The sequence below is a fragment of the Lepisma saccharinum genome, chromosome 25 (assembly GCF_977018435.1).
Source record: "Lepisma saccharinum chromosome 25, izLepSacc3.1, whole genome shotgun sequence".
Lineage (NCBI taxonomy): Eukaryota > Metazoa > Arthropoda > Insecta > Zygentoma > Lepismatidae > Lepisma > Lepisma saccharinum.
In genome coordinates, this window is record NC_139253.1 from 55,718,434 (window position 1) to 55,736,029 (window position 17,596).

At 37.4% G+C, this 17,596-nt stretch overlaps 1 protein-coding gene across 1 annotated transcript; it reads left to right on the forward strand.

The window, feature by feature from the left end:
• Window positions 1-8,654: 8,654 nt before the first annotated feature.
• LOC145978791 (ARL14 effector protein-like) lies at window positions 8,655-9,053 on the forward strand. Its single transcript, XM_083111611.1, has one exon. It carries the CDS (start codon window positions 8,655-8,657, stop codon window positions 9,051-9,053), a length of 399 nt encoding a protein of 132 aa, XP_082967737.1.
• The last annotated feature ends 8,543 nt before the right edge of the window (window positions 9,054-17,596 follow it).

Sequence of the window (17,596 nt, forward strand, 5' to 3'; positions counted from 1 at the left end):
CGGGACTAAATATACAGTTTAAAGTGAAATTCAATTCCAAACCTAAATGACTTTCGACTGTGACGCTGTTTAATGACGTGTCCTAGAATACGCATTGGGTGAAGACAGATCGCAAGTTCCACGTTTCCTTTTTCACACTGGATTACAATGCTAGTTAAGGAAGGAGTTTAGACTGCTCCCTTGAATATGGAAGAGGGGAGGGTGAATGAAGTTGGTTGAAGCAAAGAAAACGTTGTTGTTTTTTTGCGATGTATTTTACACAGCCGAACCAGAACGAAAATTACAGCCCCGCCTTTTTTTTGTTGTTGTCTGGTGCCTAGAAAGGTTGTGTTGTTTCTCCAGAGAGATCTAATCTTACCAGTTAATCTTGTAACAGACAATGCTCCGGTAGACCCATATAAAATCCAACATTCATTCTGCCCGATTATCTCCTGACTTTTGCTGGCACCAGTGTGACTGGTGTCAAGATTCTTCGAGTTTCGCTTGCAATAAGCGAGAGATTGTTTTCCTTTCCATTGGTCTCGGTGTAAACGGGTTTTTCATGAACTATAATTGTAAGAATTTCCTGGAAAAGCAACGACTGTGCACAATTGAAAGAAAGTAACATTATTTTAAATTATTTTTTGTGAAAATATTTTCATGTTCTATTTTCCTTCTCACAACACGCATCCTGTGTTGTATAACTACCAGGATAAATGGTGTTACCATCTCCTAGGCATCTTTGTGTCCGTTTGAGCTCCGTTTAAGCAGAAAAATGGGGCAAATTCCAGTAACGACCCCTTCGAAATAACTACCCTTTTTCTGGGAACTGTGAAAGGTCGTTGAATCGAGAGTTGACTGTATGTCTATTTCACAACATGACCCCACAAAAAAAAATAATAATAATAATAATAATAACCTGCAGATATCCACGAATGTTATTGATTATTTGAATGAAAACAAGTTGGATTGTTAAAGAAAGAAAGAAATAATTGATAGAACAATATACAGGGTCAACGAAGTTAGTATTAAGGTGTTTTTTATACAGCGTATATAGATACACCTGTAGATTGAATTGTATCTTCTGTAAATATGCTGTATAAAGAAACAAACTACCGGAGTACTAATTGAGGCAAGTGTACATAAGGATTTTGTACATATCAGAAGTACTTTGATTAAAGTATATTGATGTCGTGATCATTTAATGATGTTTATTAGGCTCTACAAAAGGAAAAGTAATGTAAAGAGCTCCCCTGTGCTTTGCACCATGCCATGAAGGCGTATAGGTGGTGTGGGGTTAGGGCCCCACACTTTCTTGATCTCGGCCGAGCTGTGGGTGAGTGATGTGCACCATGCCTTTACTCCCCAGAGTTTCCTCCAGGTACCCACTTTATACGATGCTGGGTGGGCGCCGGAGCCGCTGGGATCGAACCTGGGTCTCTTGCATGGTAGTCAGATGTGCAAACAAAATATATGCACTGATGGGGTGAAGGTCATAGGAAATAAAATGTAATTTGTAAACTGTAGACAGTTTCTACTGAAATTTCTCTTTATTTAAAACTCAATAATTTTTATAGACCCAAGTAGCAAACATTTCATGTAAATAATATACAAAATATTAATCATGTAAAACTGTAAATAAACATGGCAGATGATATTTTACGAACTATCACAGGGGTTCCCAAATTTTTTGTTTCACGGCACCCTTAGTGTTATATATTTTTCCACGGCAACCAAGTAAGAATGTAGGCTTATCCAACACTTGCAATGCTCAGTAAAAAATAAACACATATTTCAAAATAAGAAACATTTTACATGTAAAGGTACTAAAACTATTCATGTGTAGTCTAACAAGCAAGTGCCATTTCAGTGAAAATATTGGAACTGTTCGCAGCTTACACTTTAAGAACCACTGAACGAACTGTCATTTAAAAAATTGCCATAATTGAGCTACAAAGACTATGATTTGATTGATGTGGTGTTTTTAGTCCACTTTATGCACAGTAAGGTTAATTGAGACTGGACCTACAGTTTAAAGTGGGATCTGAACCAGTATGTGCCTCCACTGGGTATCGAAACCGGGACCCCTTGATTACAAGGCGACGACGCAACCACAAAGACTATGAAGAATTATTTAAGTTTCAATTATATAGTACATCCAGAATATTTTATTGTCATTAAAAGAAAAGTTACTGAAATTATTATAGTTTCATTAACACCCTCATCAAGCATTTCCATAGTATGTTCATATATACAGTAACAGAAACATTTATATTTACTTATAATTTTTTATTTGCTTTCATCAAACTGTTCAAATATTTTTCATGGCCGTTTATCAAAAAAAGCCTTTTTACTAAAAATATATATATGTATATATATGGTTTCAAAAACCATACAAGCAATTTTAAGTATGTTACAAAAAACAATTTAAATAAAATTAAAAAAAAATCATCAAAAATATTTTTTTGAATAAAAATCATGATTTTTATCCACCTTGATTAAAAACATACCCTTATAATTACTTATATTAGTATGCAAGTGGGTGGTTTTGTAGTTGCATGTCTAGGCCCTTGACTGACAGTACTCCTTGAATTATGTCAATTTTTATATTGATAAATTTAGACTTTGATGTAATATAAAATGTGTTTCCGAGTGTGGAAATCACAAAAAACTGGGATATTTGACCCCAAAGATATGGTGCATGTAAGTTAAAAGAAAAGCTATCTCAGTTAAAAGAAAAGCTATCTCATAGCACTTTTGCTGTACAGGACCAGAATATTTTGTTTGTTTCAAAATATTTTGAAGTTAGATTTTGAGTTAATTTGAAAAATTTAAAATCTGGTAGCCATTTTTAAAAATTTTCAGAAATAAGTTGTCACATTTTCAGAAGGAACGAAAAAGCCATCAATTTTATTTATGGGTAAGTTAGATAATATATATAAGCTCATTTTCAAAATACTTTTGTTTGTGTTGCACCTTTCCCTTTCAACAATAATTCAAATTTTAGTAAACAATGTTTTCGGTCCAAAAAAATCAGATTATAATATTTCATTAATTTATTAGTGTACTAAAATATAAATGTGATATGTTGACATATTTCTTTCTGGTATCCTTAACATTGTTGTGAAGTTTCAGAGAGAATGAATAATTTCTAAGGGAGATAAAATTATTTTTCCAAGACAGTGCAGCTCCCACTTGGAGGCTCTGGGAATGGAAGAAATAAGTGATCACTCAAAGTTTGAGGGGCTATAAAAATGAAACCAGTCAAGTTTGAGACAAAGAAATTTACGTGGTTTCTCACCTCCATGGAAGGATTAAATGTGCCAAGTTTGATCAAAATCTGAGAGCATGGGTTCCCAAACCCTATTTTTTTGGTTGAATTGACATCAAATGACTCGACGGAGAAACAGGAATAAAAGAAACCCAAATATAATACAGGAAAGGGGGAACACCGTAAGGTAAATGCCAAAACGGTGGCCATCTTGGATTCAACTTCAGTATTTTAAATGGGAAGGTGAGCATGCAATGTATGAAAATGGGCTAGATTTTCAAGAGAAACACATTGGTATGATTCATTTTTGTGTAGCTTTAATCCTAAACTTGTTTTTACGAGATGCGTCCTGCCACTTTCATCTAACACATGTGTTCTATGTGCTGTTCACCAACTGCCCATGTTAGATCCAATCAGTGCACCCACTCCTGCTGAATCTTGATCAACACATCAGGTTGAATGCTCGCACAAGCATCCACAATGCGCTGTGAAGATGTAGAGTGCAACACACATATCTTTGCTGTTGCGCAGTTACCAATTTTAATTTAGTTGACCTGTCCCTTACCATCACGTGTTCTAACCTGCTCGCCAACCGTCGCCATTGTTGCCATATTGTCATTCCATTCCTGGACACACTCGCGCAAACATCACTGAAAACAATTGAATAGCGCTCCAGCTCGCGGTTCACACCGTTCGGCAGGGACAGTAATGTGGCATGTTTATTGGCTAGCTAGTAACTAGTGTTACCAACTGTAATAATGAAGCACTATTTCTGTCACGGAGGGAGAAAGGCAGTTAAAGTGACTGAGTTTTGTTGGATTGGAAGCACCATATTTTTATTTTATGCTAAGTGTTTGACGTTGTGTGCGTGTATTGCGTGTGTGTTTGTTAATAACGTCAAATTCCATAATGCCTCCAGTTCTGTCAAAGTTGAAATCAAAAACCTTGCATAGCCAAGCTTGGGAAATTCTAAGCAACGTGCACGAGTTCATGAAGGAGGAAGCCAGTCAAGGTGTTAGCATCCCAATAAAGAATTTTGGCAAGAGAGTAGCGGCTGCGACTTTTGTTCCTGAATATACAATCAGGGCTATCATGAACGAAAGACAATCTCTTGAGATTTCAGAAGGCCCCTCCACATCATTCCACACTCCCGGTAAAGAACGACAAAGACCAGCGACCAAATCGTCAGTGGACACTTTCGATGAAGACGTTATCCGTAGGCGCATATACGACTACGCTTTGCGTGAAAATGAAGTGCCGACATTGAAAGAATTGCATGTCAAATTACAGGCGGACATAAATTTTGTGGGAAGTCAAGAGAGTTTGCGACATTTGCTGCGAAAGATGGGATTTAGGTGGAGGAAGACACAAAACCTTAGAACCATTCTGACAGAAGTGCAAGATATTCGCCTTAAAAGGACAAGGTTTTGAGGCAAATGATGCACTACAGACGACAAGAACGACCAATAATATACATAGACGAGACTTATTTGCACAACACCCACACCACATTGTTTTCTTGGTCGGATGACTCTGGAAGAGGGCTTCAGATGCCTTTGTCTAAAGGACAGCGCCTGGTAATAGTTCACGCATTAGGCAAGAATGGATTTGTCCCCAATGTCCTACTCTTATTCAAATCAAATACCATGTCAGGAGACTACCATGATGACATGAATAGCGATAACTTGATGAAGTGGCTCCGTGTGAAATTAATTCCAAATCTGCCGCCCAGTTCTGTGGTGATTCTTGACAACACTTCTTACCACAATGCACAAATAAATCCTGCTCGTACTTTCGGCTTGTTAAAGAAAAACATACAGTGTTGGCTCCAAGAAAGGGGCATTCCCTTTACACCTGATATGATGAAGCCTGAGTTATATGACATAATTAAAGTACATAAAGCGAAACATGTAACATATAAAGTGGACTCTTTGTTAAATGAACATGAACTTTCCGTTTTAAAACTCCCACCATATCATCCTGAATTAAATCCCATAGAAAAAATCTGGGCTCTTGTAAAGAACTGGGTGGCATCACATAATGTGACATTTACGAGGGGCGTATCATAAAGAATTACACTTTATTGTATTCGATACATACAGACATAGATACATTTAATCGGCTATATGCACTTTCTCAACATAGTCCCCCTGGAGCTGTGGACACTTACGCCAGCGGTGTGGAAGTCGTTCGAGACCATTTTGAAACAAGTTCTTTGGAGTTGTGTGCACCCAACGCTGGACAGCCTCATGGAGTTCCTCACAATTGTTGAAATGGTGACCACGCAGGGGCTTCTTCATGGCGCCAAACAAGTGAAAATCGGACGGTGCCAAATCGGGAGAGTATGCTGGATGTGCTAACACCTTGAAACCCAGTCGGTCAATAGCAGCTGTTGTTTCACGACTGGTGTGCGGCCGGGCATTGTCATGTTGGAGAAGCACACCTTTGCCCCATTTGCCTTGTCTCTTCTTTTGAATTGCACGACGCAACCGCGTCAGTGTTGCCATGTAGACTGCACTGTTAACGGTGGTTCCCCTCGGTAGCCAATCAATGAGGATGATGCCATCACTATCCCAAAACACAGTGGCCATTTGTTTCCAAGCCGTGGGCGCTGTTTTGAATTTCTTGGGTGGGGGGCTACCCTTATGTTTCCACTGCATGGATTGGGATTTGGTTTCCGGTTCGTGGTAATGCAGCCACACTTCATCACCTGTCACAAGTTTCCCCATGAAATCAGCTGGATTCTGGTCGTAAAGTTCCAAAAGCTCCCTGGAAATGTCTACGCGTTGTTGTTTGTGGCATGCGTTAAGACATTTCGGTACCCACCGAGCTGACACTTTACCCATTTTCAAGTCACTGTGCACAATGCGTTGCAGGGTTCGTCTGCTTAATCCCGTAATCCTCTCCAGTTCCGTAAACGTCACACGCCTGTTCTCCAGTATGACATTTTCCACACGCGCGATGTTTGCGTCTGTTTTCACACTCACATGTTGCCCTGGACTCTTTCCCTTCTCCGTCGACGTTTGACCATTTTTCCAGCCAGTTACCCAATTATACACCATTTTCCGTGACACTGCATACTCGCCACACACAGCCACTAACCGTCTATGGATACGTGCTGTTGTTTCCCCTTCCTTCCACAAAAACCAACTCGTCCATCGTTGACCACGTTCATCTTGTTCCATGTTGTCCGCAACAGCACTCGTGACGTTGTGCTTCGACGGCTGCACAGGCCACAGACTACGCACTGTCACACGGTGCTGCCACCTGGCGGTAGACAAGGTACCTATGCGTCCATCCTGCGCAGTGCGTGGAATTACGCCATTTCATTTTGCATTAAAACAATAAAGTATAATTCTTTATGATATGCCCCTCGTAAATTGGACGATGTCATGACGCTTGCGGTACAAAAATTTGAAAAAGTCACGACCGAAGAATGGGAGTCAACATATCGTCATGCAGAACAGATGGAGTATGAGTACATGGAACGGGAGGGATTAATAGTACGAGGACGTGGCTGTCCCTCTCGTCATCTATGTAGGGTCTGATTCCACCAACACAGAGGATTTATTAGGAATTGAGGATCTACTCTCTTCAGATTATCTGGAGGTAAGTCCGCAGTTGTTTTTTTTTTTTCTGAACTGTAGACAATTTACCAAACCCATAGATGATTTCAATGTGTTCTACTGGTTATAATCAGGGCTAGGATTTATAGGTAAATACATACTTTTAGTTTGACGAAATATTGCTGAAATTTTGTGATATCGTTGCGAATAGTAATGTTTGTAGTGATTTAAGGCACATTTTATTGTCAATATTTTTCCATATTTCTAACTTCAATACATACTTCATGTGGCGAATACCATCATATTTGTCGTTGTGCTTCAAATTATCTAAACAAACTGCTACCCGATGTTCAAAATTCAATAAATAAATATTTGAAGCGTACAATTTTTAGGAAGGTGCTTACTTAGTTATCATTCACCCAGCCCAATATTACACCCTGAACTACGTGGATCGATTTTGCTTGCTCGGAGGAGACAAAGAACTCAAATTGCCTGAGTGCACAAATCTGGGTTAACGTAATCTTATTGAGAAATGGGGGAATCGTCTATTTCCCCCTCCCAAGAAAATTACGTACGCCCAAAAAAAAACAGATAGAAGATCTCTTTTACACTAATTATTCTACGTCGACGGCTTATTCATGAATAGTTTTGTTATGAAAACCAGAACAGTGACTTGACCCGTACAAACAAAGTTCAATTCCTTAAATACCCCGGAATATAACAATTCAACGAATACATTTTTATGGAGTCAATAATGTTCACAATTATCCGTAAGTTAACCTCAATTACAATTTACTCTCCCGTTCCCTTATTTTTGAAGTTTTCTTATTTCTGTTCTTTTCTATACTGCCTATAATAAATAGAAATGTATTCTTCCCAAATTTAACTTCTATGCATTCACACACTCACTCCCGCTCCCAATCCTTCATTCAAGGAAGACATAAGGGTCATTCCATGTCAAGTGGCCTAGTTTCAGAAAAGTGCCACGCTCGACCATCTTGGATTTAGCTTAAATTTTGTATGTAGAGTACCACATGTCTAAAACGAACTTTGGTAAAGTTTTAGATTCTACAGTAGAATACTTATTGAGATATAGCCATTTGTTTGACCCCATACCCTGACCACGTAACGTACGACACTGAGATTTCACCAACTTTGATACCTAATATCTCTCTTGATATTCTTTTAAAATGAGTGAAACTTAGCTAGCTTGTACAACTTTATGCACTCTATTTTATGGTAATAATAACTATTATTTCTGTGCACGCTGTAGGTAGATAAATTATATCAAAGTCGGCCAAAAAAATGGACTTTTAAAAAAAATTGAAATTTTAAAGTTGCATAGTTCCTTCAATAATTATTTAATAGATGTCAAATTTGATGCATAGCATGTCTACAAGTTGTCCTTTAAAGGTTTATAATTTCATTGTGGTAGCTCTTTCTGTTACTTTACAAAGTTAGTGTAAAGTTGACAATTTGTGTAAAAAGTAAAAAAACTGAGGTATTTTAAATTCTATTTTGCAGAAAAGTATCTTCTAGAAACGTTTGAAAACCACTTCCATTGGAAAGAGCATGTCTTGAAGCACCTAGAAAAGTAGATTTGATTGACTAACGCCAGCATCTAGTGCCAAAAAAAGAGGGCCAAAGTTGAAAGTCATTGCCATAGCGACAAATATAATTCAAAATGCAATCATGCTGTCATTTAGATTTCTTGATTTTCTCATATGTGTTGATATTATTAGACAAGTTTTCGTTCATAAACGAGCACATTTAACCTATTATACAGATTTTTAGATTCCCATTAGTATGATATAATTTGCTAATTGATCTAATTCGAAATGGACGTCAGCGAAGCAATTGATTATGATTCTCCTATAACCGAATGCACTGTTGGGCAAAAATTGTCATCAAAATGTCACCATGGTTCATTTTATTCCAACAATATCGGGCTAATTTCTGTTAGCAGCTTGTCAGCAAATGAAAAATTACTTATTGCTCGACGATCAGAAGTTGAGCTTATGGACAATGAATTGGTCTGTTTGCATCACCAAGGAAAATACCTCCTCAAATACGAAATGAGCCAAAAATCGTGTTGCAATCCGTTTGGAAAGCAGAACCACATGATCAAAGGTGGCTTGTTAAAGGTCACTTTAGCCATGTCTGAGGAACTGAACAAAGTGACCAAAGTGAATGTAAAGCCAGGTCAGAAAATTTGCATCAAGTGCAAAGCTGAATAAGACTGAAGTCACAGCAACTTCTTCTTCTGACGAATTTGATTCAAATGCATCCGATAGTCTTGATCAAAGCTTGACTGCTTTAGGCACTTCTCCATTGAAAATTCGTAGGATAAGCAGCCAAAACAAAGCTGGCTATTTGAAACACAAAATTGAACGTGCACAAAATGTGATAGCAGAAAAAATCATGTCCGTCTCCGGAATGACAGATGATATTGCACAATCTAGTCGCTCTGCTGAATGCAGTTTGTGTAATGATTACACTGACCTTATCAAAGAAATGAAAGCTAAAATCGAAATATCCAGTAGATCAAGAAAAGTTCAGCTGCTGACTATGGCCCCAAGAAGTTGGTCAATAAAGGAAACTGCAAGGAAGTTTGGCGTTTCTGAACGCATGGTCAAAACAGCCCGGAAAATTAGGGCAGAAAAAGGTATATGTACATTACCTGATGCAAAGGTTGGCAAACCATTGTCAAAGGAAGTTGCTGAAAGAGTCAGCCGTTTCTATGAAGATGACGAATTTAGCAGGATGTGTCCTGGCAAAAAAAGATTATGTTTCAGTTCGGATTGGTGGTATTAAAGTTCAAAAGCAGAAGCGGTTGATATTGTGCAACCTTAAAGAGCTGTACGTGGCATACCGTAATAAATATGGAGCTGAAATCAGTTTCTCCAAATTTTGCGACCTCAGGCCAAAGTGGTGTGTGACTGTTGGTGCGTCAGGCATGCATTCCATCTGTGTGTGCACCATACATCAGAATGTTAAGCTCATGATGCAAAGTGCTAATATTAAAGATGACTACAAAATGCTAATAGAAAAGGCAGTATGTGATCTGAGTGCCAAGGACTGTATGCTGCACCGTTGTCAAAGCTGCCCAGGTGAAGATGCAGTTATGGTTTACTTAGAAGAAATATTCCATGACTGGGATGCAGAGGAATCGATTGAATTCAAACAGTGGGTTCATACTGACCGTGAAACACTAGAAACCAATGTATTAACAGTGGAAAACTTTATTGAAAAACTCTCAAGCAAGATTTGGAAGCTGACAGGCCATCATTTTGTTGCAAAGCACCAAAGTGATTACTTGAAGTCATTGAAGACTAACTTAAAAGCAACAGAATTGATAGTTCTGATGGACTTTGCCGAGAACTACTCATTTGTAGTGCAAGATGCTGCCCAGGGCTTTCACTGGGAAAATTCACAGGCCACCGTGCATCCATTCGTTGCATATTATGTCGACAATATGGGCAACTTGCAAATTGTTAATTGTTGCATGATTTCTGATAAATTGCAACATGATACAGTGTCTGTACATGTGTTTATTCGAAAGTTAATCGAATTTTTGGTGACGCGGACAGAAGTTACCAAAATATACTACTTCAGTGATGGTTCTGCTGCCCAATATAAAAACTACAAGAACTTTGTGAATTTATGCAACCATAAAAATGATTTCAATATCGAGGCTGAATGGAACTTCTTTGGTACAAGCCATGGAAAATCACCCTGTGATGGGGTTGGTGGCACAACTAAACGGCTGGCTGCTCGGGCAAGTCTCCAGAGACCTTCATCTGACCAAATATTGACGCCAAAAGATCTCTTTGACTTTTGTGATCAAAACATAAGTGGAATTAAATATATTTTTGTCACAAAAGATGAAATTGAAGAGAGCAGAAAGTTTCAAGAAGAACGGTGGCGAGAAAGCAGCACAATAGCTGGTACTAGAGAGCATCACCAATTCATACCAGTTGGCTTAAACTCGATTAGTGTCAGCCAAGTTTCCAATGACACGATAAATTTTGTTGCCAGAATTCCTGATACCACTATTTTGCACTTGAAATTGGCTGAGCTGTCCCCTGGTTGTTACGTTGCCTGTATTTATGACAACAAATGGTGGACTGGCAATGTTTTTGAGGTTTCAATTGAAGAAAATGATGCATTGGTAAATTTCATGCATCCGCCAGGTCCTGCTTATTCGTTTTATTGGCCAGAAAGGCAGGATATATGTTGGATTCCAGAGCAACATCTCATTTGCATGCTCCCTGCTCCTTCAGTCACATCGTCAGGCCGACAATATCAATTTCCAGAAAATGTGCTGAAGGAAGTGGCTTATAAATGTAACAGAATGTGAAGATTGCTATCAATTGAAATCAAGCTGTGGACATCGGCTTAGGAACCATATAAGATACCCACTTTAGGCTTGAGAACCTAGGATAAGCTGCTCAATCATTGGCTTGGGATCCAGGCAGACACCCACTTGAGGCTTTGGAACCTCGATTAAGAAACCAAATCAAAGGCTTGGGAACCTTCACTAAGAAACCCACCCGTGGCTGATATTGCACGGCTATTCGGCGTGGCCCTTACGGCGATGGGGCTGCCAGTTCATGTTCATGAACTGGTAGTGACAATGTCACCATGGACCAACGCAATATAATACTCATAATTTCTCTATAAAAAGCATTAAGAGAAGTCTTAACCTATAAAAGGGCAGAATTTGAATATTAAAATGAAAGCTGTAATAAGGAAATGCTTCTCACTTTGGCCCATTTTTTAGGGCATTGTATGCTGGCGTTAGTCAATTAAATCATTACCTGACATGTGCAAGGACTATGGAAAAAACGACCATGTGATCATAATGGGCGGTTCCAATGATATATCAAGAAATGAAGGAAAATTGGTAATCTCAGTAATTAAAAACTGCCTTGAAACAACAAAACATACCAACGTCGTCATTACTGCCATTCCTCACAGATACGACCTAATACCAACTTCCTGTGTAAATTTAGAAATTAACCGTGTGAACTCTAAAATCTACAAAGTGTGTAAATCCTCTCCCACAGCAAAAATGCTAAGCGTTAGTGAAATTGGAAGAGATGGCCACACAAACCATGGCCAACATCTGAACGGAAAAGGGAAAACACTTCTGTGTGATAATCTCTATGCACTATTTACTAATACACCACCCTCGCAGAAATCAGTGTACCCTCTTAAGGAAAAACCAGAAAGTGAAGTGTGTGAAGTGCAGTGTGATACTAACCTCGTAACTCCAAACAAAAATGATGATACGGTAAAAGGTGAAGAAAAAATTAGTGTCAGTGTAGGCAATGTAACCACAATAAAAGGAAATGGTGAAAATGAAGAAACAATTGAAAACAATAAAGGTACCCTTCGAAAATCTACGAGGGAGAAAAAAGTACCAATAACACATGATAATACTTTTTTATGGGTAAGGTAACTGGAACACTGGATGGTATGGTAAGCTCTAAAAAGTCAGAAACCTTGAACATATTTCATCAAAATGTTCAAGGCTTAAATACGGATAAGAAAATTATGTTAGAAATCCACCTATCAAATTCCTCAGAAAAAATAGATGCACTATGCCTCACAGAACATTGGCTAAAGCAAGAACAACTCAAATATATAAATATCCCATGTTATAATCTCATATGTAGTTATGCTAGGCCAACCATAAGTAGGGGAGGGTCATGTATATATGTAAAGAATAACATAGAGGCAAATGAGTGCACAAAATTTTTGCATCTAAATTTAGAAAAACATTTCGAAGCATGCGTAATGGAATTACCAAAACATAAACTAGTTATTGTATGTATATACAGAACCCCAGACAGCGACTTAAAAATATTCATAAAACACCTGGATATCATCTTAAATTACTACCAACAGAGTAACAAACTTGTAGCAGTTATTGGCGATCTAAATATAGACTTTCTAAAAGGAAATCTAAACAATAATTTAAACACACTCCTTAACATGTATAATTTAGAACACATGGTCAAGCAACCCACAAGAATCACCAAATACACAGAAAGTGCACTTGACCAAATACTCATAAACCAACATCTATGTAACTGTGAGACATCTGTATTTGACACAGGTTTCTCTGACCATCAAGCTCAAATGTTTTCTTTATCACCAACCACAGTGACTAATCCAAAACACAGTGCCAAAAATGAAACACAAGTTGTAAGCAGAAGGTCATTCAGCAAACAAAATATTAATTATTTTCATTATTTATTAAGCAAAGAAACGTGGGGTGATATTCATGAGTCAAATGATACAGATGAAGCATATAAGTCATTTCTAAAAACGTTCACTTATTATTTCGAAATAGCTTTTCCCAAGAAACAAGTTAGAACTTCAGCAACCCAAAAGAACCACTGGATAACACCTGGAATTATTAAATCTAGTGAAAGAATGAGATATCTAAGCAGAATCAGAAAAGATGGAGATACCACAGCTGATTTTGAAACATATTTCCACAAGTACAAGTCAATCTATAGGAAAACAATAAAAAAGGCTAAGCAAATGCACAATGAGAATACCATCATAAATTCCAAAAATAAATCTAAAACAATGTGGCAAATTGTAAACACAGAGCTACATGGAGGCAGCAAAAGAAAAGAAAATATTACACTACAACATAATTCTGAGACTGTAAAGGAACCTCTCGAAGTTGCAACATTATTAAATGAATACTATGCAAATGTTGCGAAAATGTACTCCACCCCCAACACTAATACCAGTCACAACACAAACAACTTAAAGAAATTAGGAACGTGCACCAAAACAATGTACTTGCATCCAGCAACTACTATGGAGGTTGAAAAAATCATACAGAAACTCAGACCTACTTGGTCAAGTAGTGTAGATGAAATCCCCACTTATGTTGTCAAACAATGCAAAGAATATATTGCAATCCCACTGTGCCACATAATCAATTTGTCCTTCACCGCAGGAGTTTTTCCACAAAAGCTGAAGGAAGCAAAAGTAATTCCAATATACAAGAAAGGAGATAGAAACAACTTAACCAACTACAGACCAATATCTCTCCTCTCCCCATTCTCGAAAATTTTAGAAGCTACGATAAACAATCGAATTGTATCATTTTTAGAAAAACAACAACTTATTTCAAATACTCAGCATGGCTTCCGCAAAGGGAAATCAACTGAATCTGCTGTGTTTCAATATTTGGAATATATAAGAGAAACATTAGACAAAACGGGACAATGCACGGGACTCTTTCTAGATTTGACAAAAGCCTTCGACCTAGTACCCCATGAAAAACTATTACAAAAAATAAAACATTATGGCATAAGAGGCATCGCACATGATTGGCTCACATCCTATCTTAGCAATCGCATGCAAATAGTCGAGATTATCCACAGAAAGGATGACGGTGTGCAATCTAGCTTTGTCTCAAAACCCTGCACAATATCAAGTGGAGTTCCACAAGGTTCTATTATTGGACCATTACTCTTCTTAATATATATTAATGATTTGCCAATAAATTTAAATTCAGCAAAAACGACTCTTTATGCAGATGATACAAGTGTAGCCATCACTGGTGGTAAGGAACAAACCCTTAACTCTAATATCAAACATGTAACAATCAAACTCAGCAAATGGTTTTCTGACAATAATTTAGTATTAAACAGCAGCAAAACTGTGGCTGTCAATTTCCATCACACAAGGAATAAAATGATAAATGTACCAAATGTTACATTAGGTAATATGACAGTAAATCACGCTAAAACAGTCAAATTCCTGGGAGTATGGATTCATGAAAGCTTAAAATGGGACCCACACATAGATCACCTCTCCGCAAAACTAGGTAAAATTATATTTGGCATTAATACACTGAAAACAATATCAAACTTAGAAACATTGAAAATACTATATTACACCATGTTTCAATCTTTATTAACATACGGTATAATCTTCTGGGGAAATTCCACTAATAGTAATAAAATTTTTGTGCTGCAAAAGAAAATTGTCAGAATAATAGCAGGAGCTAAGAGAAATACACCCTGCAGAAGACTGTTTAAAAATTTAGGCATATTACCCTCACCATGCTTGTATATACTTCATCTGCTGATGTATGTAAAAACTGACTTAGATTCCTTCAAATGTAACAACTCCTCACATAAATATTATACAAGGAATGGCAGCAACCTCACAATACCATCACACAACACCACATTATTTGAGAAAGGACCTAAATACATGGCTGTTCACTGTTTCAATAACCTTCCGAGTGACATAAAAATAATACAATCAGCTACCTCATATAAAAAGCATGTAAAAAAATACCTATTAGATCATTGTTTTTATTCTGTTAAAGAGTACCTGACAATAAATTGCAAATTGTCACATCCTAAATGAACTCCTAGGACATGTATATGTATGTATTGATTTTATCTATTATATGTATGTAAATTTAATGTAAACCTTGCAACTAACAGCAAGAACAAGGAGAATCAATTATAATGTAATCAATGTTTTTTTTAAATGTTATGTATAATATCTTCATACTTGTACCTATTTGAAAATAATTATTAACGGTAATGTGCTGACATGTTCCATACCATGTGTGGAAAACAACCACTGTACAATGGTCAAAGGAATGAAATAAATCATATCATATCATATCATCTACTTTTCTAGAAGGTTTAAGACATGCTCTTCCCGATGAAAGTGGTTTAAAAACGTTTCTAGAAGATACTTTTTTGGAATATGGGATTGAAAATACCCTCTTTTTAGCCATTTTACAAAAATTGTCAACTTTACACTAACTTTGTAAAGTAACAGAAAGAGCTACTGTCATGAAATTACAAACTTTCAAAGAACAACTTGTAGAGCCACTATGTATCAAATTGGGCATCTATTAAATAAATATTTAAGGAGCTATGTAACTTTAAACTTTCAGTTTTTTTGAAAGGTCAATTTTTTTGACTAACTTTGACATAATTTATCTTGCTACAGCATGCACAGAAATAATAGTTATTTTTACCATGAAATAGAGCGCAAAAAGTTGTACAGGCTAGCTAAGTTTCATTTGTTATAAAAGAAAATTAATAGAGATATTAGGTCTCAAAGTTGGTGAAATCTCAGTACCGTACGTTATGTGGTCAGGGTATGGGGTCAAACAATTGGCTTTATCTCAATAAGTATGCCACTGGAAAATCTAAAACTTGGCCAAACTTCGTTTGAGACATTTGGTACTCAACATACAAAATTTCAGCCAAATCCGAGATGGTCGAGCGTGGAGCCCTAGACCACTTGACATGGAATGACCCATAAGTATTATTATATTATTATTATATATAAAGTATATATATATATGGATACACTCATTTGATATGCATCCTAACAAATATACATACACTATTATGGTAGTGCCGAAAGAAGTCACTGATTGATTTATTGTAAAAATGTTACGTGATATCCAGCCGGTTCGGAGTAGAGAGACAGAAGAAAAAAATAATTTATCACAGATTGATTTTTTTTTGTAAAAAAGTAAAAAAAAAAGAAGTAAAGTGTTCCCCTGTGCTTAGCACCACACCACGCCATGAAGGCGTATAGGGGGTGTGGGGGTAGAAAAAAAAAGTCATTTAAAGTTACTCATGAATTTAGAACAAATATTAAATCTCTTGACAGCAAACATCTCGTGTTAGAGAGTTACAAAAAAACTGAATTATACAAAAGCCCACATTGACCCCTTTCCTTCCCCGTTACGTAACATGGCAGAATCCAGATCGACTCTTAAGATATGGCAGCTCAAACGTATAACATCAGCTAAAGTGCCATGCCAATTACGCAACGAAGGGGAGGTAAAAGGTCGGGCACCCGTTGCACGAACTAATTGATATACCTGAGGTCTCTCCGCTCCGGCTGGCGTCTATCCCTGGTCTGTACTGGGTCTCTACTCTGTCGGAACTGTACTGTCTCTCTCTCGTTCTTTGAGTTCCCAGCACTGCCCGATCAGCAAGAAAATTTACCCATGTGCAGAGATACCTCTCGGGGAAGCAAAACGCGCTCTATCGAGAAAACTGTGCAACTAGATAATATTACGTGATGATCAGTGACTTATTTGGGCGAGTGGAATACTTCACTCTCTTATATCAAGAGAAGAGTGAAGCTGTGGCGGAATGATATTTATATAAATATATCAACCGTCACATTACTTTTACATATTTAAGGAAAATATACTTAATTTTACATATTTCAACAGGTTTATTTCACAAATTGTTCATATGTCATAATTTTGGAATTGTTCAAAAGAAATAAATTATGTGGCTTCATGAGCATTTCAACTCTTGGCTCCGGCACGTGTTCTTGTAGAAATTTCATAGAGGAAGCTGTCATTTTTGCTGCTTAATGCGATGCATATTTTTTTCTGTGTTAAAATTGCCATGCTTTGATGGGTGACAAGTTCATAGCAAAAGAAAAAGCCATGCATCTTATCGTCTAGTGGCAGTATATGTACTTGTTATTGTTGTGGAAGCCTGCATCGTTTGTAAATGTACAACAAATGCAACCGACTGTCGCCGATCAGAGAGAGAGAATAATACTGCTTGAGGAGTAGGTGGAGTAGTGTTGTGGTCCAATTGTCGTGGTTTAACACGTTTGCATGTTATTAGTTCTCAAAGCAGTGGTAGTGTCGGTCGTGTATTATCTGTCGTTGCAGTTCCGTACCAGTGTAGACGGGTTTTGGGAGTGAACAGTTAGAACACCACCAGTGCATTAATGG